A 25,682-nucleotide genomic window follows, 5' to 3' on the forward strand; every position below is an offset into this window, starting at 1 on the left:
CATGAAGCAGGTCATTTTTATTGTGTATCGCTGACCCAAGTACTAGGCTAATGAACATGTTTGCCAGAATAATTGTTTGTTTTGCATATTATTATTTCCAGTAAACAGCAGTTGTAGTTTTTTCTTTTGCCTGAGAAATCATAGTAATAGCTTTATTTAAATCCAGTCAAAGCCTGTGAATGCGGACAGAGATTTTCATTATATCTAAAATGCTCTGTTTATATAAGCAGAGAGCAACGATATTTGGTATGCCTTTCAGATTGGTATCAGATCTACTTAAACATCCTCATCGAGCATTTAAAAAGCAGAACAAATACCACACAAAAACCACAACACAGAACTGTCCCATGGATCTGCAGTATAAAACAGGCTTGAATACCTTGCTGAAGAGTTTTCTGGAATTGGTTCTGTTTGAGCCAGGCCTGGACCTGTTCCTGCAGAGGCGGATCATCTTTCACAGCTGGATTTCCACCGTCTACTTCATCCTTAAACAGCAAAAAGACACAGCTTGAGATCTGAGATTCAGAGATTTTTTCTTCTCTCTCTCTCTCTCTCTCTCTCTCTCTCTCTCTGAGTAGTGCTGAAGATTGTATCTAGTATGATCACACTGAAAGCTCCAGAAGAGAGGATGAAGATGAAGGAAAGCAACAGTTGTGAGCCAGACAGCTGGGGGAGGGATGACAGAGAAAGAACACACACACACACAGCATTACACATGGCATTACTCATCCATGTACACAATAGACACACCTCCTCACTGTACAAACACACACACACATGAGACTAGAAATTACGTAACGGTAGTGTGCGAGGGATATTTAAGCCGAACTGCAGCTGAACTCCCACAACCTCTGCCTGTCACACACACAGCTCATAAACACACTATCATTCCTAAAAAAAGATTACATCACACGTCTCTCTTTTTTCCCTTTTCTGTCACTTACATTTCACACGTAATGTATTAAAAGTCCAGCATGTCTGACAGTAAACACACACTCAAATAACTCTCCATGCACCTGTTATTTACAGTTTATTCATGTATTTTTTTTAAACACTGATATCTGCTGAATGCGTGGGTTCACATTAGATCCTGCAAATAAATGTTGCAAACTGGCGATTGATTAGGGTTTTTGCATGGATGCCATTAAAGAAACATTTTTGGATTCCTCAAATAACCTTAAAGAGATTAGATGTTGTTTAGTGTATATTTTTTGAATGTTTAAACACTAGAATAAAAACCTTTTCTGCAACAAAGTTGCCAGATCCGTCCACGTGATCAGAAATCAGGCCCAATCACGTAGTTTCAGACTCGATTGGAATCGGACATTACCTCCCAATCAGGACTCGAATATATATTCTCATTATGTTTTAACACATCTATAGTTATGCAGTGGCACAGAGTTGGGCTTCTTTCTTAACTTCACACTGAAACAGCAACGCGTGCGGCATGACATCACTTTGTTTCATAGACGCTATAGGTTAAATGAAGTAATACAAAGAAGCAGCTTGAAGAGAAAAGTGCGAGTATGTCTGCGGTCTGGAGGTATTATGGAGTTAATGATGACAACATTGCCATAGCAAACTGTGAGAAATGTAAACTTGGGATTGCCTGCCGGGTAGTTTAAGTTGAGGTGCTATTTGTGTTTATATATATGTATATATTTTTACATTTACTGTTACACTAAAGTCCAAAAGTGAAGCATTGGTGTTATTTGTTACTTGATTGTTCCATCTACCTCACAGAAGTGCTCTGTTTGTTGTTAAATGTTAAAATAAGGTGAATTAAATAAAAAATAAGGAACATCTTGGATCTGTTTCCTTACTCTTCTTATTTTTTAATGTATTATAGAAATATCGGATCGGGTTTCACAATCGGTAGATATATTTAAAATTACACCGACTTAAGGGCAAAAAAAAAACCTGATCAGGACATCCCTAATACTATTAATTACTATTTACTAATAATTATATTCAAATGCCTCTATTTTGTATATTTGGGCTGATATTTTAACCTTTTTATTTGAAAGCTGATAAAAGATTTATTGCAAATAAATTTTGTGAGCCTTATAACAAAAACAAAAGAAATACAATGGACAACTGATTTTATTTGCAGAATTTGACTGCAAATAAAGATTTTTTAACTGCAGTAAATAAAATTTAAAAGAAACCTCTTTATTTCCTTCAAATTATTAAAAAAATAGAGTTTTGATGTCCTGTTTTTTAAATTTTTTTTATTTTGTTTGTCTGTTTTACAGTAAAAAAAACTCCCATCAAAACCTGCACATCACAGAGCTGAATTGATTCAGCTTCTGGAAATAACCCATAACTTTCTCAGTTTTAATATATCAACAATTTTGTTATGATTGTATAATGATTAACAGGGTTTTCACACTAAGACAACTCAAATTTCCTTGAACTACCCTGACCTATAATAAATAGAAAGACAGGCAGCTGTTGTGCAAACCCTCCAGAAGTTTGTGAATTCTGCGAATACTAACTGTAATGGAAAATCAAGCAAATGGGGCAAAATTTAAATAAGCTTGTAAATGTATTTATTTTCTACAGATTTCCACAGATCAGGACTCTTTTCAAAGTAAATTATGTGCCATCTGCAATGTTTTATTTTAGGTAAAATTATATTCACATATAGAAAGTGCTTACTTGAAGAGCCATACCTCTAGTTGTCAACAGAGATCAATGGTTCTTGAGGTCAAAAAAAAATTATGAAGATGTGTACATTTATTTATATTTTCACAGCAGCATAAGGGTGTACTCACACTAGAAACAGTTGCCTTAAACCGTGCCGAATTGTGCTTGTCTCCCTCCCCTCTACACTGATGACCTGCATTCACACTACCTTTTGCCTTCTGAGCACGCTTACATCATCGATGACTGTTCAATTTTGAAGAGAAGTGCTCTCGCTCAGCACAGTGTAGATAGCTTTAGTTATATTGTTTTGTATTATTTGTAGTTGTTTGGGATACAGTGACACACAGTAAAATATTTTGCCGAACAGATCCACAACTTTTGACGCTCATAAATTATCTTAAAATTCATCATGCTGCAGGGATTAGGAGGTACAGTATGCTGAAGGTGGGCCAGATTCAGAGCACTCACAATTGTCAAGCAAACTGGGAAATTGTTGGGATAGCCTAGTGTGAGTACACCCTAAGAAACAACCAAAACTGTCCAGCAAATCTCCATGAGAAAAGGAAAATCACCATGAAATTAGTAATAGATAAAAAAAAAAAAACTGCCACAAACAGTGTTTTGCATAGTGGGAAAAGAATTAAATGCCAGTCATAAATAGCCTAACAATAAACACAGGCAAAACAAGTGACACAGCATAATAAAAATTTTATCAAAAATGTATTTTGATAAATGGGAAGTGAAAGTTGGAAGTAAATTATACCATGACTAAAAAAAAAAATTGAAACAGGATGATGAGAAAAGGATCGTTGATCCACGCTGAGATGGATTTTAAGGCAGAAATATTGGAAGGTAGAAATCCGAATCCTTTAATTGATGCTACTCAAATCGCATACTTATGCACTATTCTACACCATTTTGTAGTATAAATAGTGTAAGTAGTGAATAAGTAAGAATAAGTGCACTGTAAATATGCGAATAATGCACTTATTCAACTGGTAAAATCAAATATGTAATGATGGACACTTAACGCACTCAACAACCACAGCTTTACTCGTGTAGCTGAAGGGGCGAAGCTATCGAGTGCACATGTTGGATTTCTTAATTATTTTAGATTGTGAAAACAAACTTCTCCTACAAGAAAATGCGGTTATACTCATAGCAGTTATTATTTGGTAGTTTGGTCATTTACTTCACTAATTGGCAACCGTTAACCGTCATCAGGAAAACGGTTTGAGTTTCCGCTTAAAAAAAAAAAGAGTAGTGTTCCATTTGGGATGACACTACATTCATTTGCTGTTGAGTGTGTAAGTGGATAGTGTATAGTGTGCTATTTGGGACGCAGTTTATAAAATAGAAAATTTCTTAAATAGATATTTTAAAATGAGCTGTGAAAAATAAGCAATTACTGGCCAATATTTCATGTTTAGCAATAAAATTAAAATCATAATCTAATTTTATTTAATTCTTTTGTGTTAATTGTGTTAATTTGCTCTTAATTGACAAAATACAATAAGTAGATCAGCATAGATTATTATCAGTTATTTTTATTTTTTTTAGGCTGAAAAAGCAGTTAAATCCAATCATAGTTTTCAGCACTCTCTCTCTCTCTCTCTCTCTCTCTCTGTCCATCATTCTCCATCTGGCTTGTCTAATGTCCCAGTGCAATTTCTCCTCTGCGACTCATATACAGCTGACCCCTGAGACTGTATCATCATCTTCCATCTTCCATCTCACACACAAACACAAGCACATAAACACAGCTCAGGTGCAGGAAACACAAATCTTCCACATCAAAACTGTGAACTGTTAAAGAGACGCATAACTGACAGAAACAGCCAAACTGAATAAAAGAAGATGATGACACTGACTGTGCTGATGTTTATCCAGCATGACACATTTATCAGTGCGAGACACAAACTGCTCTTGACTCTAGACGTGTACATCATACCATATTTGTGTCAGCCAGTATCAGCATTTTTTATTTATTATTTACATTTTTTGAGCAAGTATCTGAATCTGCTTGATAAGGGTGGAATTGAGGCTGATGATACCAGGGATTTACAGTATGTTTGTCGATAACTCCCACGTCTCAAAGCCAAGGTATCAAAAAGTTATTTAAATAAATTGTCATATAACCAAATTCATTTACATCATAATGAGTTAAGCAATCACACAGGTAAGATATTTATCAATTGTCTATGGATGTACAGTGATATTCATAAAGCGTGGGTTATGGAATAATATCATTCAGGTGGTATCATTATTCATATGAATGTATATAAACAGTAATAGTATATTCTGAGAGATTCCTATTGTAGCTTATGGGGATGATAATTATTTTCAGATTCCTGCTCATCTATGTCTGATCTTGATTTTGCAATCTGCATATGTGAATAATATGAATATGAATTAATTTGTGAAGCCAACATAATGCAATGCAGAATGTGCAAAGAATGCAGCGGTTAAAATAAATACTCACAGCCTGTGTTCATCTTGCTCATTTACATAGAGCTCTTAAAGGCACAGCGGTACATATTTAATTCTAAATGATTATTGTATAATAATGCACTGTATATAACAAGTATTCAACACGTCACCATTTTCTCAGAAAATATATTTTGGATCATTGTCTTGCTGAAATGTCCACCCTGGTTTCACCTTCATCATCCTGCTTATGTGGATGTTGGACTGAAGCAGCTAATATTAATTTACACTGAGGAAGGGCAGAGGGTTGAGAGAGAAACTACTGTGAGATTTCAGCTGCTGTCTGGTCTTTCACTGCCTTTCTACACCTTACTTTCTTCAAATGTTCAATACTTTTTTACTGTGTCATTTCATTTTATTACACATAACTTAATTTGTAAACTAATTCATATTGTTTTCTTTGCATATAAGGATTTCTTCGGTTGTTACCAACATCTGATTAAAACTTCCTAGTCAACGGCACCTTTACAAATATGTTTTCTGAAAAAAAATGGTGACGTGTTCAATATTTATTTGCCCCACTGTGTATAGATAGATATTATTGTCGACTGTACATATTTTGACTTGTGCAAAGTATGTCAAATTTAGAAAATTCTTCAAATGAATTCAGTACATATTACGTTAATGGCCAATATAATGGTTACTAGTCATAAATGTAAATATTTGCTATTGACAGCGGTGAGATCACATACGATTGAGTTACTGTAGTATTTATAAAGCACAGCTGATTGGGCCAGATGCACACACTCACTCATATGATGTTACTTTTATGGAACAGTTCTATAAATAAGTTGATATAGAGTATCTGTAATTTCTAGTCACTATATAGCCAGCTATTTATTCATTATTGACAACAGCTTACAATGTTGAGAAGTAATTGTGTAGCCAACACAGTTCTTTTTGTTGTTAAAACGAAAAACTGCTTCAACTCATTTACTTTAGTACTTTTACTAATATACAGTTGAAGTCAGAATTATTAGGCCCCCTGAATTATTAGACCACTTGTTTATTTTTTCTCCAATTTCTGTTTTAAGGAGATAAGATTATTTCAACACATTTCTAAACATAATAATTTTAATAACTCATTTCTAATAATGCATTTATTTTATATTTACTATGATTACAGTAAATAATATTTCTCCAGAAGACAAAATTTATCAGACATACTGTGAAAATGTCCTTGCTCTGTTAAACATCATTTGGAAAATATATATTTTTCCACCAATTGCACTGGCATCTGTTTCATGCAGTGGATTCTCTAGAAAATAATTTCTGATATTTACTTCATAACTTTATAGATTTAAAATGTGTTCTTACAATCTTTCCTTCATTCATTTTCCTTCGGGTTAGTCCCTTCATTCATCAGGGGTCACTACAGCGGAATGAACCGCAAACTTATCCAGCATATGTTTTACACAGTGGATGCCCTTCCAGCTGCAACCCAGTACTGTGAAACATCCATACACACTCATTCACACACAAACACTACGGCCAATTTAGCTTATTCAATTCATCTATAGCACATGTCTTTGTACTGGGGGGAAACGAGAGCACCTGGAGGAAACCCACACTAAAACGGGGAGAACATGCAAACTCCAGATAGAAATGCCAACTGACCCATCTGGCACCCGAACCACCTACTTTCTTGCTGTGAAGTGATAGTGCTAACCACTGAGCCACCATGCCGTCTCTTAAAATCTTAAATGCTCTAATTTTAATGACTAAAGGACGTTATTAAGACTTTTATCTAGGTATGTTGATGTACTCCCAACTGAAACAGGGCAGGGCTTTTTTGTGCATCATTGCCTCATAGCAAACTAACGGTAAGAGGGGCAACTTGCACGGATGAATTGTTCACCTAAAGGATATCAATGTGCGCTAGTAAAATAAGCAGTAAATTTTGATTTCACACAGACTTCAAAATGCCTTAAATTTAAAGGTAGAAGGAGCAGGAATTCTAATTTAGGTTAATGTGATCAGTGTGTGATTTAATTCATTCTAAACTCTGTGTGGTTCAAATAAACACACAGCTATTCTGGTCTTCTAAAGCCAATATACATTAACACCACCCAACACAGACAGCCAGCAGATTACAGTACGTCCCTTCTCAGATATCCCATGTCCTGACTATGTAATGCTGCACAGGGGTTGCACCAGGCTAATCACCATATTCCCGCAGTTCCCATAAGAGCTACTGTGATTCCACATTTACACATAATATTAAAGGGTTAGTTGACACAAAAATTAAAATGATGTTATTATTTACTCACCCTCATGTCCCTAAAGGCATTAATTCATCTTCAGAACATAAGTAAAGATATTTTAGATGAAATCTGAAAGCTCTCTGATTCTCCTAAGAAAGCAACGGTCCCGAGATGTTCAAATATTGTCATAATATTGTGACTTCAGTGGTTCAACTGTAATCATATGAAGCTCCAAGAACACTTTTGTGTGCCTAATATTGTGAAAACAAAATGTTAAATCTTAGCCAGCATTTTCTCTTCCATGTCAGTGTTTACTACAGTGTAATGTATTGACATTAGAGTCAGCAGCAAGTGTCGAATTGTCAAAAGTAAACACACACCCTGATTGAATATGAAGACACTTTTTTTTTTGCTTCATATGAATACAGTTGAACCACTAAAGTCACAGAATGTGTTTGGTTCCTTTCCTAAACTTTCACTGTATTGGTACCATTGCTGTTTATGGAGGATGAGAATGATTTCACCTAAAATATCTTAATTTGTGTTTAGAATTTGCACAAAGGTCTCAGGGGATTGTAATGACATGAAGGTGATTATAATAGCAGAATTTTCATTTTTGGGTGAACTAATACTTTAAGGTGTGTTTTTAGATATTTAATCACAACTTAAGTCAATAATACAGGTATAAACAGGGTTTCAAATATTTTGATCTATAAATACCTTCAAAGGTAGATTTTTAAAAATGCTTTCAATCATATTGCACTTATAATCAGTGATGAAAAGAGAACTGAATAGTCATACCCCGATAAATGTACCATTACATACCCAGAATGAAGTGCAAGTAAAGTATCTGTTGTAAACATTACTCAAAGTATGAGTAAAAAGTAGCCCTTTTATAAATTCTCTAGGAAAGGTTGATGCGTTTCCATGTAATTTGTGCATGTGTGTGTGTAAACGTAACATTCTGTAGTGCATTTAGTCATTGTTTAAGGTCATTTCAGTCTTTATACAGCAAACATCCGTCATCTTCTCATCAGTGACATTCAGTCTAAACCAGGGGTGTCCAAACTCGGTTCTGGAGGCCCAGTGTCCCGCAGATTTTAGCTTCAACTTGCTTCAACACACCTGGACAGATGTTTCTAGAAAGCCTAGTAAGAACTTGATTAGCTAGCCCAGGTGTGTCTGAATGGAGTTGGAACTAAATTTTGCAACACACGAGGACCGAGCTTAGACACCCCTGGTCTAAACAGTCTCTAAGCCATAGCATGTAAAGTATCTTCTTGCACATTTTTAATGCTTTCAAACAGTTTGCTGCATGTCTTAAGGTAGTTTAGTATGATGCGATTTTACTTTTTATGTGCGATTTGATTGACCAGGAATTACAGGACTGATTTTCCTAATCCCCTTAGACCAGTAAAAATAAAGTAATGACTGCAGGTTAAAGGAAAGTAACTACTTAGTAAATTACAATTCCTGAGAAAAACTACTCAATTACAGTAATTTGAGGGCTCGTAATTTGTTACTCTACACCACTGCTAATAATGTCCAATCCACTCAAACTGCTATAAAACACTGACAACCTGTAATTTCTCTTTGACAGACCTGAGAAACTGCACCAAAATGAGTTATTCATGCTTATACCAATATTGAAATACACTCACCGGCCACTACATTAGGTACACCTGTCCAACTGCTGGTTAACTCAAAGTTCCAATCAGCCAATCACATGACAGCAACTCAATGCATTTAGGCATGTAGACATGGGCAAGACAATCTGCTGCAGTTCAAACCGAGCATCAGAATAAGGAAGAAGGTGATTTAAGTTACTTTAAACATGGCAATGAGTTCACTGTACTCAAATGGCCACCACGGTCACCAGAGCTCAATCCAATAGAGCACTTTTGGGATGTGGTGGAAAGAGAGAGTTGCATCATGTGCAAATCTGCAGCAACTGTGTGATGCCATCATGTCAATATGGACCAAAATCTCTGAGGAATATTTCCCGTACGTTGTTGAATCTATGCCACGAAACATTAAGGCATTTCAAAGGCGAAAGGCAAAAGTGGGTCCAACCCGGTATTATTAGTAAGGTGTACCTAATAAAGTGGCCGGTAGGTGTAAGTATTGGGAAATTCCCAGAAATATAGTGAAATCTCAGCAGTATCTACATTTCTAATATCTCAACAATCTTCTACCCAGCACCAGTAACTATGCTGTTTTAAGCATCATTACTCTGAGGTAAAAGCTGCTCGGTTTTTTTATCTGATGTAAGATTTTGGTCATCCCACCCCTAAAAATGATTACCAACAGCTCACCGCAGTAGGGCCAAGAGCTGCTGCTGCCCAGCTGTGTAGGTGCCATGTGTGTGCGTGTGTTTGTGTGTGTGTAAGGCTTGTTCTAATAATATCAGTGTATGTGTGTGAGAGAGAAAGAGCGAGCGGCCATCTCTGATTACTATCTGCCCTTGCATAGCAAACATAAGGCTGTGTGCGAGTGTGTGTATGTGTGTAAGACAGCAGACTGCATGAGAGAGGGAAAGAGAGAGAAGGAGAGCAGGAGTGTGTGTGTGTGTGTGTGTGTGTGTGTGTGTGCGTGCGTGTGTGTGTGTGTGTGTGTGTGTGTGTGTGTGCATGTGTATTACTCATCCGTGCTTCAGTTCTCAGGACGAAGAGAAGACATGATTTATTCATTTACCCGCAGGCAGGTTTTGATCTCTCTCTCTTTCTCTCTCTGGCTCAGACTCTCTTTCTTGTCTCGCACACACAAACATACACTCTCTCTCTCTCTCTCTCTCTCTCTCTCTTTCTCCTGCTGTTTCAGTGCCTCTCTCACCTCACACTCTATTTCTCTCTTTGACAAACACACACACACACACACACACACATAAACACACACACACGGCTCTGCTTCACTGGCCTTTGGGGGGAGTGAATGGAGGAGGAATGAGAGAGGAGATAATAAGACGGGGGGATGAGGGAGGTGTGATTGGAGAGAGCGTTACGTGGGCAGGATGAAGGGCAAATTGAGCTAACGATGATGGTAAGGTTAATTAGTGTTAATTAGTGCATTACTGCGCCGCTTCCTTTGATTGGTGGGCTGCTTTTCTCTGCTTTTAAAGTTCTGCAAACAAACTGAAATCCACTCACTCCATCAATCAAGACAAACACACAAACACACACAATAAGAGTGAGAAGTTAAAACACACACACACACACACACACACACACACACACACTAAATATAGAGCACACAATACATGATCACAATCTCATTAAGCCCAAAACACACACAAACTGTAAACCTGACAGAGAACACACACACACACAAATATATTCATTTAAATACACACATACATAAACACACAAAAGCGCAAACACATCTACATATGCACACACACACATTCACAAAAATGCGTAAAAACACAAATTTAGAAACTCGAGTAACCACGCACACAAATATACACACAAGAACACACGCAAACACATCCACACACAAATTTTAAACCTGCCTGAAGAAACACCCACATACACACAAACATATGCACACAAATTAACAAACACAAAAATGCACAATTAGACACAAGCTCGCATACACATATTTTTTTAACACAACCTGACAGAGAACACGCCCACATACACACACAAACATGCATACACTTAAATAAGCCCACAGACACACACATATTTGCACAACACATACACAAACACACGTGTACAAACACATGCACACAAAAACACACACACTCTGAAAATAAAACCCTTTGCCTGAATATGCAACACACAATACATGATCACAATCTCAGTAACCCCAAAACACACACACGCAAACACATTTACATATGCATAAACACATTCACAAACACATGCACACTAACATACAAACTCAATCACACTAGCACACATGTACACACGCACACACAAACACATCCACATAACATTGTAAACCTGAAAGAAAGCAGACCCCTGCGCACGCACCTACAAACAGGCATACACACAAATATGCACAAACACATCTGCACACACATATGCACAACACACACACAAACACATGTACACACAATCTCAAAAAACACACACATGCACACACAAACTGTAAACCTGACAGAGACAACACACACATGTAAACACATCCACATGCGCACACAAGTTCACAAACATGCGTAAAAACACAATTCAACAAACACACAAATACACACACAAGCACATATGTAAACACACATACACAAACACATCCACATAACACAAATTTTAATCCTGACAGAAAAAAACACACAAACGTATGCATACACACAAACATGTCTACACAAACACAAATATACAAGCACATGAACACACAATATATGATCACAATCTTGATAACCCCGAAACAGACAGACATGCAAACACAAACTGTAAACCTGACAGACAACACACACACAAACACATCTACATACACACATTCACAAAAATATGCACAAACATGCCTGAAAACCCACGCACAAATACACACAAGCACATCCACGTAACACAAATTGTAAACCTGACAGAAACACACCCACATACACACACACGCACACACATACACTCTGAAAACACACAAATTGTAAACCTGACAGAGAACACACAAATACACACGCACATACACTCTGAAAAACACACAAATTGTAAACCTGACAGACAACACACACACATACACATTCTGAAAACATTCAAATTGTAAACCTGAGAGAGAACACACACGCAAACACTCTGAAAACACACAAATTGTAAACCTGACAGTAAACACACAAACACACACACACACACACACACAAATTGTAAACCTGACAGAGAACATATACTGATACACGTAAACACACACACAAACACACACACACTCAAACATATACATAAACACACAGATCTGCACATACAGAAAAACATACTGCATACACACAAACACACACACAAAATTGCACACACATGCACATACATATATACATATGCACGCACAAAAACACACACACACACACACACACACACACACACACACACACACACACACACTGAAAACAAGAGCCTTTGCCTCATAAATATGCAACACACAATGCATGATCACAATCTCATTAACCCCAACACACACACACACACACACGCACGTGCACACAAACACACACACACACACACACGTGCACACACAATCTGTAAACCTGACAAAGACAACACAAACAAAATACACGCACACAAACACATCTAAACACAAACATACATACACAAACACATGCATACATATGCAAGCACACGCACACAAATGATAAATGAGATGAAGGCACGGGTACTGAGGAACACATGGACTCAAACACACACTCCAGAGAAGGAGCAACGCAGCGCAGGATTGAGTAAACATGCCGATCAGAAAATGAGATCTATTATCAAGCCGCTTCATTTATTGTTTGTATTCTTTATCTAATTTAGCAGCACATAATGAAGGTTTAACTGCAAATAGTCTGCAACTGCCAAGGTGATCTTTATGGCAGCCGCTCTCTTCACAAGAGCATGAAATTACCTCCATTTACACGAATAATATTGACTTCTAGTCTTGAGGTACAAAGTTGGAGTTCACACAGTAGAGTGTGATGCTAACACTGCCAAGGTCAAGAGTTTGAGAAATGCAGGAGATGCTAAATGCAGAGCCATTCACTCTGGATTAAAGCATCTACCAAAGCACATATGAAATTAAATTAAATAGAAAGTGAAGAGCTGTGTGACATTCTGTTTACTGCCAAAGGCAATCATTCAGACCCGGCTCAGTGTGTAAACAAAAATGCGTTGACAGTTGAGCACACATGATGGTTAGCTTGTATTTAGGAGCTTTTAGTTTTATCCTGAAGCAGTGGTTCTTAGCTATTTCATTAGCTGAAAGCAAATTTTCTTTTTAGCACAGATATGATTTCAAAGTAACCAGCTTTAATGTCAGGCAATCATGAAATACTTCCTTAACATGATTATAAAATATGAGTTATAACACGCACAATACCTTTGCTATAATTCAGATTTTTTTTTTTTTTTTGATGTTTCAGATAGTTCTCTTCAGGAAAGCACATGCATTAAATAGAGTGCATTAGTGTTTTAGGCAGTGCTGCCTAAAAGGGATTTAAAAAAAAGTGTTGGTTAGGAGCATTATGAGCCATGACCCAAACCAATCAGATATAAGTGATTACAAACATTGACATGAAGCAAATAAGTCTCTTAAAGACAAATTATGTCTAGATAACACAAAAATTACTTCTAGAAAATGACTTCTAGTTGATCATTTGGTATCAGAAGTGGCTTATATAAAAGGCAAAGGCCTCTAGATTACACTTATTGTTTTACCAAAATATAATATGATCATGCCCTGATTTTAAATGATTTAATTAAGACAGTAAGGTCTGAGTTTGCTTAGACAAAAGTCTTGTCAAGTAACAGAAATAATGTACAGTATAGAATATAAAGTCATGGTGTAGTGGGAAAAATTAATATTGTGTATGACTCAAGAGTTCATCAAGATTCTTTGGATTCATCTTTATGCCTTCTCCTTCATCTTACCCCAGACATTCTCAATAATGTTTAAGTCTGGTGACTGGGCTGGCCAATCCTGAAGCACCTTGACCTTCTTTGTCTTCAGGAACTTTGATGTGGAGGCTGAAATATGAGAAGAAGCGCTATCTTGCTAAAGAAGTTGCCCTCTCCTGTAGTTTTTAATGTAATGGGCAGCACAAATTTCTTGACGGCAATTCCATGCCAAAAATGATCGAGGGGACCAGTGATGTTTATGTGTGAGGAGGACTGAACTGCAAGAACATTAAAGACCTACGCGTGAGGAATCTAGAATCGTGCGTGCACAGTGGATGTTCACACGCTCACTGAACTGATTCACCACGATAAAATGGGCACTCCTAAGCTCATGCACCTCATCATCTGTGCACATGATCAGTTTCTTTCACTGCCTTGCTGGGTCTTCGCTCTGCTCACGTGAAACTATTTGGATCCCGTCTAACTTCCGGAAATTGAGGGTAACCAATAGCGTAACAGATAACAATTAAACCAGCGGGTTCCAATTGGTCTTCTGCAGTATTTGTGATGACTGGGATGCAGTTCAACAGAAGTTTTATCAAAATATCTATCTATCTATCTATCTATCTATCTATCTATCTATCTATCTATCTATCTATCTGTCTGTCTGTCTGTCTGTCTGTCTGTCTGTCTGTCTGTCTGTCTGTCTGTCTGTCTGTCTGTCTGTCTGTCTGTCTGTCTGTCTGTCTGTCTGTCTGTCCGTCCGTCCGTCCGTCCGTCCGTCCGTCCGTCCGTCCGTCCGTCCGTCCTTGCATCCATCCATCCATCCATCCGTCCGTCCGTCCGTCCATCCATCCTTGCATCAATCCATGCTTGCATCGGCATGAATTTGGCAGTATTCTGTTTTGTTCAATACATATAGCTTTGTCGATGATAAGACTTTCAAAAATTGTATTAATCAATAACATCAAGACCTAATTTTGATCTAGTCAGCAGTAACATCTGCTTTTACTTGAAATTAAGTAAGGTGCTTGTGTAGTTCAAACGGTATAATTCTAGACAAACTTTAAGAGCCACAAAATCAGTTACACTAGTTAACCGGCTTGTTGTTTTTTTTTTTTTTTTTTTGAGGTTTAGTGGTTCAACTGCAGTTTCAACAGAAAGTTCTGCTTGACTGTTGTGTCTGTGCTGGTCTACGGGATGTGCAAGGTGAGACGGCATGACAGACAGAGGGGTCACATGACGATGAGATGACCTCAGTCTAGTGTAGAGCCAAAGCATCACCACGGCAACATGTGCAAGAGAGACGTTGAGCTGATCCAACTATTGCATCAGGAAGAGAGGGAGGGAGAGATGAGGAGGGGGGAGAAACAGAGGGAAAACAAGCATGCAGACAGATTATTGAAAAGGATGAGCTTGTGTGTTTGTAGCAGCTTGTGTTTACGTATGTAGAGGGAAAGATTATAGCTGGAGAGAGGAGGAAGAGTACAAACATCCTTATGCTGCTTTGCAAAGGCAAGAAGAGAGAGAGAGATGGAGAAGTGCGTTATGAGAAGACAGACAGACATGCTTGATTGAGAGAGAGAGAAAGAGAGAGAGAGAGAGGTGATGAAGTAGATGAGATAATGACAAACAGAGGAGCGTAAGAGTAACAGACTGACACACACTGAAAGAGTGCTCATAAAAAATCAATGCAGGAGTCTGAATAAGACTTGTCCTTCAGAAGAGAAGAACTGAGAGCGCTGGATCATGGACTGAGAGAGATGCACCTTTCTCTTAGACAGAAATATCCACAAAGCAGATCACAAAAGTTCATTTCAGACTGAAGAGGGTGTCTTAGTTGAGGGTTTGGGCAAGATTAAGAAACCTGCTGAAACAGTAATATTTCCCTAACTTTACGTGCAGAAAACAGCAGACTTTACATAAATGAGAGGCTCATGCGTAGGGCCAGACAAAATAAGCAGACAAAATGATTGGGAGAGTGGGTGGCTCAGTGGTTAGCATTGGTTCAAGTCCAAGCTGGGTCAGTTGGCATTTCTCCCTATGTTTCCTCCAGGTGCTTTAGGGCTTACTCACACTATGCCATCGGTATCGTGCCCAGGCCCGTTTCCTGTATCGTTTGAGAAGTGTGAGTGCGCTGAATCGGGCTCAAGCACGGTTCACTTGGCCGGCCCTGGCCCGGTTGAAAGAGGTGGGCCTGAGCGTGGTTCACTTGGGCTTTGGCACGTTACACTTGTGTGTTAGTGCAAAACACGCCAAAGCCCAAAACTGAAAGTGAGACGTGACTTTTAAGGGACTGTTTTATATGGATTTATTAATCATTCTTACTGTTCAGTGATCGCAAACTGCCGTCGTTTATTAAAGACGCAAACCCCTCACAGCATGACAGCTGCGCAGTGCGCACCTTCAGCAGACCTCCTCATTCCTGCAGCAAGAGGGCTTTATGATTGTTTATGAGCGCCAAAAGTGGCGGATCTGTTCGGCGAAATATCTGACTGTGTGTCCCCGCATCCCTAAGGACTGTTTGGCAAAATATTTGACGGCATATCAAACGACTGAAACGATATAACTAGAGCAATCTCCACTGTGCTGCTGAGTGAGAGAGCGCTTCTCACTGAACAGCGCAGCAGCGATGACGTAAGCGTGCCGAGGCTCGTTTGTGGTGTGAGTGCGTGCCGTCGGGGGAGGGGGTAGGGGGGACAAGCGTGCTTTGGCCCGGTTCGAGGCAACTGTATCTAGAATGAGTACGGCCTTAGTCTCCCCCACAGTCCGAAGAAATGCGCTAGGTGACTTAAGTAAGCTAAATTGGCAATAGTGTTTGTGTGTGTATTATTGTTCCCCAGTGATGGGTTGCAGCTGAAAGGGTTGTGTAGAACATATGCTGGATTAGTTTGTGGTTCATTCCACTGTGGCGACCCCTGATGAAAAAGGGACTAAGCCAAAGAAAAAATAATTAATGAATGATTGTGAGAGCATAGTAACTAAATCGTGTACAACTGTTATTTAAGGTTTACAATGCAAATTTAATTAGATCCACTTGTTTAGTAAACAAAGCCATTTAAAAAATTACTAATTTGTGCAATTACTAAAAGACAAAAAATATTATTTATAAATTGTATTGTAAATAAATCATACCCATTTGCATATTATTTAATATCACTTCTGAAATGTATATAAAAATGAAATATATATATATATATATATATATATATATACTTACACACATTTATATAAAGTAAAAGAGCAGACTCAATGATGAGCTAAATAGATCTGCAGATTTCTGTTGGTGCATATTCTGTGTGGGCCTAGTCATGTGTAATGATGAGACAAAAGGGACGACCTAGGTCACACTGGAGGGATCAATGTCTTGGGATCAGTAAACTCTATATGGTATACAGCTGCTGCTGCAATTTTTGTAATACTGTATAACAATAAATAATAATCTCACTTTACTGTTAGGTTTGGGGTAGAGGTAGACGTTAATAAAATACAAATGAATGAGTAATTTAATAAATAATATGAATTATACTCAGTATAATTACTGTTTTAGATTACTATGATGTTTGGAGTAAGCATTAATAAAATATAATTCATGATTAATGTAATAAATAATATGAATTATATTGGCCTGGTGGGTCAGTGGTTAGCAATGTTGCATAACAGCAAGAAAGTCACTGGTTTAAGTCCCAGCTGGCATTTCTGTGAGGAGTTTGCATGCTCTCCCTGTGTTTGCGTGGGTTTCCTCCAGGTTTCTCACAGTGCAAACACATGCACTATATACTGTAGGTGAATTGAATGAACTAAATTGGCCGTAGTGTGTGTAAATGAGCGTGTGTGGGTGTTTCCCAGTACTGGGTTGCGGCTGGAAGAGCATGCACTATGTAAAAATATACTGTTATATAAGTTAGCGGTTCATTCCGCTGTGGGGACTCCTGATAAATGAGACTAAGCCGAAGGAAAATGAATGAATTTTTGATATAATTACTGTTTTACATCACTGTGATGGTTGGGGTAGGTGTTAATAAAATCCTTTTTTTTTTTTTTATATAAATTATATAAATAATTCTCATTAACTTCCGGCCACAGCTGTATCGCTTCTAGCAATAACCCTTGAGATCCCCCTGGAGGAGCCGGAGGAAGTGTCTGGGGAGAGGGGGAAGTTTGGAGTTCTCTCCTGAGACTGCTGCCCCCACGTCCCAGCACAGGACAATGGATGGATGGATGGATGGATGGATGGTCATGGGATCAATATTTCCAATGAAATTAGATTTACTGCACCATTTTGTTATAATAGGCTCATATGGTCAGTACGTTTGCATGCTCCATAATGTGATTATAATAAGACTTGGTTTAAACCTCATGTAAACACAATGCTCTGATAAGCTGATTTTAAATCACAACAAACATCCATGTCAACACCTTCATCACGCTATTATCTCTGACTAAAATGTACATTTTCAAACACACACTGAAATAAAATGATTCATTGGATTTACTAAATATTTTTAAGGTGAGTGGTTAAAAACTATTTATTTGTTTTGAATTTAAACAAATAAATTAAGTTGAACATTACTAAATGTAAATTGTTTGTTTAAATTCAGCTCAAATCAATTGTTTGCAACCATTTTCCTTAAAAACATTTAGCAAATCCAATGAATCTTTTTTCTTTCAGGGCTGTGCGTTGAATGAGCTCAGTGACATGATTCTTAAAAGGATAGTTCACCCAATATGAAAAATCCTATTAATTTACTTCCTTTTTCCCAGTGAATTTACTCCCTAATTTACTCCTCAATCCCAGAAGTGGGTGACTTTTGTTCTTCAGTAGAGCATTAAAGAAGATTTCATTCTTCCTGCAAGTGATTGGATCCTCGTGCTCACCACATTGGAGGACGGTATACGCAGAAAACTGGGAAGTAAAGCTAATAATATTGTAAATTATGTTAAATTTACCTACACAGAATGATCCTTTCACTTGAAGACATCAGTGTGTTGCCAGGAGCCATGGTTATTGATCTGGACTATTGGTTCATATGTGTTAATTTTTAATTTAAAAACACATTAATCACTGTCTGCCATTATACAAATCGCTAAGGATTTAGCTAAAAGTCTTCTTTAATGCTGTACTGAAGAAGAAGAAAGTCACCTACATATTGGATGACCTGAGGGTGAATAAATGAACAGAAAATGTTCATTTGTTAGGCAGAGTATCTCTTTAAGTTGTCAATCCTCTCCAGACCACTCAATACTGTGCCATTTCTGTTGTGTAGGTTCACCTATAGAAGGTAAATTATAAAGAAACTGATGCAGCGCAGTTATTTTTGTGTTCACCATGACATCGATTAGCCATACTGCATTTGATTTAGGTGCTAGCAGATTAAAACAATGGCAGATTTGTGAATATTATCAAAGTAAAGTTAAAAGCAACCACAATTTTTTTTTGCAAGTAAGCAGGTTATTGAAGCTGCCTGACAGGAGTGTAGATGTCTGCACGTCATCTAAACTTCTTACTGTGACTAACCTTGACTAATGGAAATAATTGCATTATTGGTGCACATGTAAATAATAACTGTTTATAACTGACAGTCATGTTGTCTGGTGTGTGACTCTAAATGTCCTGTTCAAACAGAAGCTTACATTAGAGATGTTCACTCACTTAGTAGTGTGAGGTTAAAGGGGTACTTCACCCAAAAATGAAAATTCTGTCATAATTTTACTCTTACTCTACTGTTTGCAAACTTGTTTGAGTTTTTTTTTTCTGTTGTACACAAAGGAAGATATTTTGAAGAATGCTGGAAACCTGTAACCATTGACTTTCATAGTATTTGTTATTCCTACTCTGGAAGTCAGTTGTTACTAGTTTTAGGGTTTCTTTAAAATATTTTCATTTGTGTTTAAGAGAAAGAAAAAAATTCATAAAGGTTTGAAATCATTCGAGGATGAGTTAATAGTTATTATATTTTAGTTTTTGGGTGAACTTTTCCTTTAAGACCATATTTTACTTGGCAATGTCACCTTTTTACAGCAGTAACTATAGTAATGTCTTATTACATCTGAAACAACAGCATTAAACAGACAGAAAATTGTTATGTTGTACAGAGAGAGGAGCTGAAAACTGATGAGACATGAGAGCAGCTTTGGTGGAGGACAGTGATGGCAGATGGCTTATATCTGTATCTCTCCAAGTTACAAAATAACAATTGAAAACCCAGAACAACAACAACCAGATGACTAGATGCCCGGTGATTCTAATCTTTTATGAACTTCTTTCTTCTGCTGAACACAAAACAAGATATTTAGAAAAATGTTTTTAAAAGCTGCCATAGTAGGATCACAAATGGAAAGATGGAAGTCAAAGGCTGTCTTTTCCAACATACTTCATTATCTTTGTTTATGTTTAGTAACAGAAAGTCATAATTTGACCACCATATTCTTGCAAAGTGCATTATAATTGATCTTCACTAGTTTAATAATAAATATTTCCAGACTGAGTGTGCATGAATTTGTGCATATTATTTATAATCAGATTGGATAAGAGGTCTCTCTGTCATTTAATATTTCTTTTACGTTTCTCAAAGTGAGGGTGGTCATTTAACCTGAAGTTCAAAATAAATAAAATATGATGAGTAAATTTCTCAGTATAAAAGTATTACTGAGTATTACTTTAAAATGTAGAAAGAAATAGTCCTTTACGTCTGTTCAATTTATACAGTATAAACCATTAATTGAGTTAATTTACAGAATAGCTACTATATTGCAGTGTTTCCTGTAGGATTTTTGCAGCTGTGGTGGCAGGTCTTTTACAAAGATCTACCAACTACCTATGGTGTTAATTCAATGACAAATGAAGAAATGTCGTGAGTGAAATATTACAAGTCGAGATCGCATTTATGTAATATGAGCATGCGAATCTCTTTGCTTGCGCGCCAATTTCCTCTGCTCAAGCACAAACTTCTTGCACGCCCTCTCAAATATATTCTGCTCAAGCGCAGATCTTCTTGTGCGCTTTCAACTAAACACTGCTGAAGTGCGATTTAGTGTGTTTATGTAACGAGTATGTCTCTAACATCTGTTAAATTCGCAAGGAATATTTATGAATGTCTCCAACAGACCTACAGATCAGAATTAATGCATCCTGAAGTGAAGTGAAATGGCTATAAGCTCCAGCAAGACAAAGTCATACAGAAATGTTCACTGTTATAATTCACTCACCTTTTATTGCGTTTTGGTGCGATTATAACCCGCTAACAACAACAACAATGACTGAATGTTTTGAATGAGAAGCTGTAATGTAGCCGTGGTGGGATGAATTTTGGGTGTGGCGCCCCGCCATGGAAGAATGAATGTAGCGAAAACCATGATATTGTGTTTATATATTATATATTATTCAATCATTAATTTTCTTTTAGGCTTAGTCCCTTTATTCATCAGGGGTCGCCACAGCGGAATGAACCGTCAACTTATCCAGCATATGTTATCCAGCGGAAACACCCATACAATGTCAACACGGGGAGAACATCGAAACTGCTGATGTCAGAACAGCAGAAACCATTGCCACTTCACAAACATCACTTTAGAGCTAGTATTTGATTAATTCTCTAGCGTAATGTCTAAATTGACGACAGAGGTGATTTTGCTCACATTTTAAGATTATAAGGATGAACGATATGAAATGCCATTAGTCTACAGAGATTTTCTGGTATTTCTTTGTTGCAATCAGGAATCCCAATAATTTACCCCGAAAAACCCAGAGCAAAGCAAACACTACAAGATTACTATAGTGCAGATTACTAAATACAGAACTACAACATACAAGAGCGAGATTGACTTAGAAAGTCACTTAACAGTTTCATAATGATTTGATTAGCTGTAGTTTGTAATTATTCTTAGTTTTTCCCCTCTAAGGGCTTATTATGTGGTCTCCGTCGACTTCAACTGTTTTTTCTTTGCTCAGTATGACAGGCTGATGACTGCCGAAGCGCTGTATCTCAGCAATTCTAAATATTTAAAATAGGCTATATCTTTATAAATAAACTGCATAGTGGCAATTTAAACAACTTCATTCTCACCTAAAAAGCCTCAAAAGTACATTATGTTGTCCAAAAGCTGCAATATTTGTCAAACTGTAGTGAGTTTATTGATACTGCTGTCACTCTATGTGGGCTGAGTAATACACAAGGGTGGGGAAGCTCTATCTATCTATCTATCTATCTATCTATCTATCTATCTATCTATCTATCTATCTATCTATCTATCTATCTATCTATCTATCCATCCATCCATCCATCCATCCATCCATCCATCCATCCATCTATCATCTATCTATCTATCTATCTATCTATATATATATATATATATATATATATATATATATATATATATATATATATATCAGGGTATGAGATGACATATATGGTGATATTTTTGTTATATTGCCCAGCGAGAATTACCCAGAAGGCTAATGTTTTTTATTATTTGAATGTTTCCACTGCTCATAACATCATTACAAATTTACAGGCTAATTTAATTTGGAAGGGCTAATAAAGCCATTTTTAAGCAAGCCAGTAAATAAAACTGAAAGCGAATAAATTAATGAACAAGAAATGTGGAAAAACTGAACAGAGGAAGAAGCCAAAGATGACAAAACAAAAAGTGAATACTGAAAAATAACACTGTGAATGTGTGTATAAAACAGAGATGGAAAGCAGCTTTTCATTTTACACACACACACACACACACACACACACACACACACACACACACACACACACACACACACACACACACACACACACACACACACACACACACACAGTTAAATGTGTGTGTGTGTCTGACTCAGAGCAGAGTGTCTTTCTCACCACAGCCTCAAAAGGGAAAGTGTTCTACAGAGCCTAATGGAAACCACTCTGCCTGCTTTTCCCTTCAGTAAACTTCTCCCCTTCTCACACTTACTTCAGTCTATCTCTGTCATACACAAGAACACACATTGGCTCACGCAGGCAAACAATGTGTTTGGAGCTTCCTAAAAACAGCTGCACTGTTCCTGTTTCAGCTTTACAGGTCAACAGTGCTTAACCCTTCCCCACACAGTCATTCATGCGCACACTCACACACAAACCTACGGACACAAACACACACAGACATCCTCTCATTACTCAATTCAGTCACATATTTTTAAATACACACACACACACACACACACACACACACACACACACACACACACACACACACACATACATACAGACACAGACATCCTCTCATTACTCATCCAGCCAGTCACATATTTTAAAACACACACACAGACACACACACACACTTTCTCATTACTCGTCCAGTCACATACTTTAACACACACACACATACACACATCCTCTCAGTACTCGTCCAGTCACATACTTTACCACACACACACACAGACTCCGCTGGCCCCTTAACATGTGCTAAGTAAAAACACAGCTTTGAGTTGTCAAGGAAACAGCAATAAATACACACAGTCCTCTGTCCATGCTCCATTTTCTCTGATAGATTTCTCTCACACTTTCTCTCCACCTTTATCTCTCTCTCTCTCTCTCTCTCTCTCTCTCTCTCTCTCTCTCTCTCTGCTCTGCTCTGTAATTCACTCACGTCTCAGAGCTCAACATTCAGAATTGTGGGCAACAGAGCAGTGGAGAGAAACACTGTGTAGTAAATAGAGCAAAGAGTAAAGTTTAACATGAAAGGAAAAGAATAGAACAGCGGAGTACGACTGCTGATCTAAAAGTAGAACAGTAGAACAGCAGGACGGGGTAAAACTGGTAAAGAGCAGAGCGGAGTACAGTAGATTAGAATAGAACAGAGCAGAGGCTAGCACAGAATAGCACGACAGGACAAAATAGAGTACAGTAGGAGAAAATAGAGGAGTGGAGAATATAATACAGTAAAAAGAAGTTGAGTGTGGGTTAAAGCACAATAGAATGGAAAAGAGCAGAGTAGTTTAGAGTGGAAATTAAATATATACGTGTATACGAGTAGAATGAGTTGAATTCTAGAGCAGAAATGTAGTGAACATATAGCTGCACAGATTCAGTATTGACTCAAATACCTCAGGATAGAACACTGTACAACAGAAAAGAATATAGTGAGTGAAAACTGATCAGAGCAGAATATAATTATGCACGATGGACATTAAATGAATAGAATTAAATAGAACAGATATGGATGTGTGTGTGTTTGTGGGTAATAGAGTACAAGAACAGACTATAGAACAGAATAGAATAGGTGCAGTTTGACAGAGCAAAATGGAATATATAGAATGGAAGGAATAAATAGAAGGGTACAGTTGCATAGAAATAGAATGGACTTGAAAAAGGTAGAATAGTAGTAGAATGGAACTGAGTAAACTCTGTATGAAGAACCACACACAGAGTAGACTGCAAGAGAATAGAATAGAGCAGAATAGAACAAAACATAACAGAAATGAATAGAACAGAACAGAAATAGAACAGAACGGAATATAGTAGAATAGAACAAAATAGAATACAACAGAACAGAAGAGAACAGAAAAGAAGAGAACAGAAAAGAATAGAACAAATCAGAATAGAATAGAACAGAACAAAACAGAACAGAATAAAATAGAATAGAAATAGAACAGAACTGAATATAATAAAATAGAAAAGAACAGAATAGAATAGAAGAAAATGAAGCATAATAGATTAGAACAGAACAGAGTACAATATAACAGAACAGAATAGAAGAGAATAGAATAGAACAAAATTAAATAGAATAGAAATAGAACAGAATATAATAGAAAAGAAAAGAACAGAATAGAATAGAATAGTACAAAACAGAACAGAACAGAACAGAATAGAACGAAACAGAATATAATAAAATAGAACAGAATAAAACAAAACAGAACAGAATAGAACATAACAGAATAGATCAAAACAGAATAGAATCAAACAAAACAGGATAGAACAAAACAGAACAGAATATAACAAAACTGAACAGAATACAACAGAATAGCACAAAACAGAATAGAACAGAGTAGAACAGAATAGAATAAAACAGAGAAGAAAGGAGTAGAGCAGTAAAAATGAGAGGAACAGAATAAAATAGTTGCTCAGATTTAGAATGGACTTGAACAGGATGGAATAACAGAATAAAATAAAGAGGAAGAAACAATGAAAAAATGCAGACTATGGAAAGAATCCAGCTTCAGTTTTAAGACCTTTGAAGAGATGATGCCAATCCTGTGAAGATTTCGAAGGGGAGTACACAATATTCTTCAATATACTAAATTTTATCCTATAGGCTCATTGAAATATGTTCTTCATGCTACATTTTTGAATTGTAAATATGTTGTTTCAGGTATTTGTTGCACGTTTTAGATGACAAATCCACTATAGGGCACCGTCCACATTTAGCAAACCTGAAATGCTTTACTATGTGTGTCTTGTTTTAAGTTTCAGATACATGTCCATCTTGTACAAGTCCATGAGAAGATCACTTAGCAGAAGCACTGACAAAAACCCAACCAATAGTGTTTTGAAACAAAAAACAAGAGAAAACTGCACGACGACCATGTAGTTTTACCTTAATTTTACATTGCTTTGTGAAACCATACTTCATCAGACTTGAACTCTAGAGCTCTGCATCACAAGTACAACTAGGTGAGCTACTGAGCAAACTGACCACACCAGAAACATTGTCCATATTGAGATGGGGAGGTCAGGCAAACATAATTGAGTCCCACTTTATATTAAGTGACCTAAAACTTCTATACTATGTATTGCAGAAAACTTTTGGTACTTTCAAAGGTAAGGTTAAGGACAGGTTTAGTGGTGTGGTA

At 37.1% G+C, this 25,682-nt stretch overlaps 2 protein-coding genes across 4 annotated transcripts in view; one reads left to right on the forward strand and one right to left on the reverse strand.

Moving 5' to 3' along the window:
- nrbf2a (nuclear receptor binding factor 2a) overlaps positions 1–1,809 on the forward strand; it is a 34,547-nt gene extending 32,738 nt beyond the window's left edge. Inside the window, exon 5 of one of the 3 annotated variants that reach the window (XR_015512716.1) lies at positions 579–1,809. The gene's annotated coding sequence lies outside the window, so the exon portion shown is untranslated. Of the gene's footprint in view, positions 1–259 lie in introns of all 3 variants that reach the window. The other 2 variants (XR_015512714.1, XR_015512715.1) reach the window with 2 other exon arrangements.
- jmjd1ca (jumonji domain containing 1Ca) overlaps positions 1–25,682 on the reverse strand; it is a 139,940-nt gene that overhangs the window by 21,867 nt on the left and 92,391 nt on the right. The window contains exon 4 of the mRNA XM_087291008.1: positions 380–485. Coding sequence (XP_087147134.1) covers positions 380–485 — 106 coding nt within the window. The remainder of the gene's footprint in view (positions 1–379; positions 486–25,682) is intronic.

This window comes from Danio rerio, chromosome 17, assembly GCF_052040795.2.
Source record: "Danio rerio strain M-AB ecotype USA chromosome 17, GRCz13ab, whole genome shotgun sequence".
Classification (NCBI taxonomy): Eukaryota; Metazoa; Chordata; class Actinopteri; order Cypriniformes; family Danionidae; genus Danio; species Danio rerio.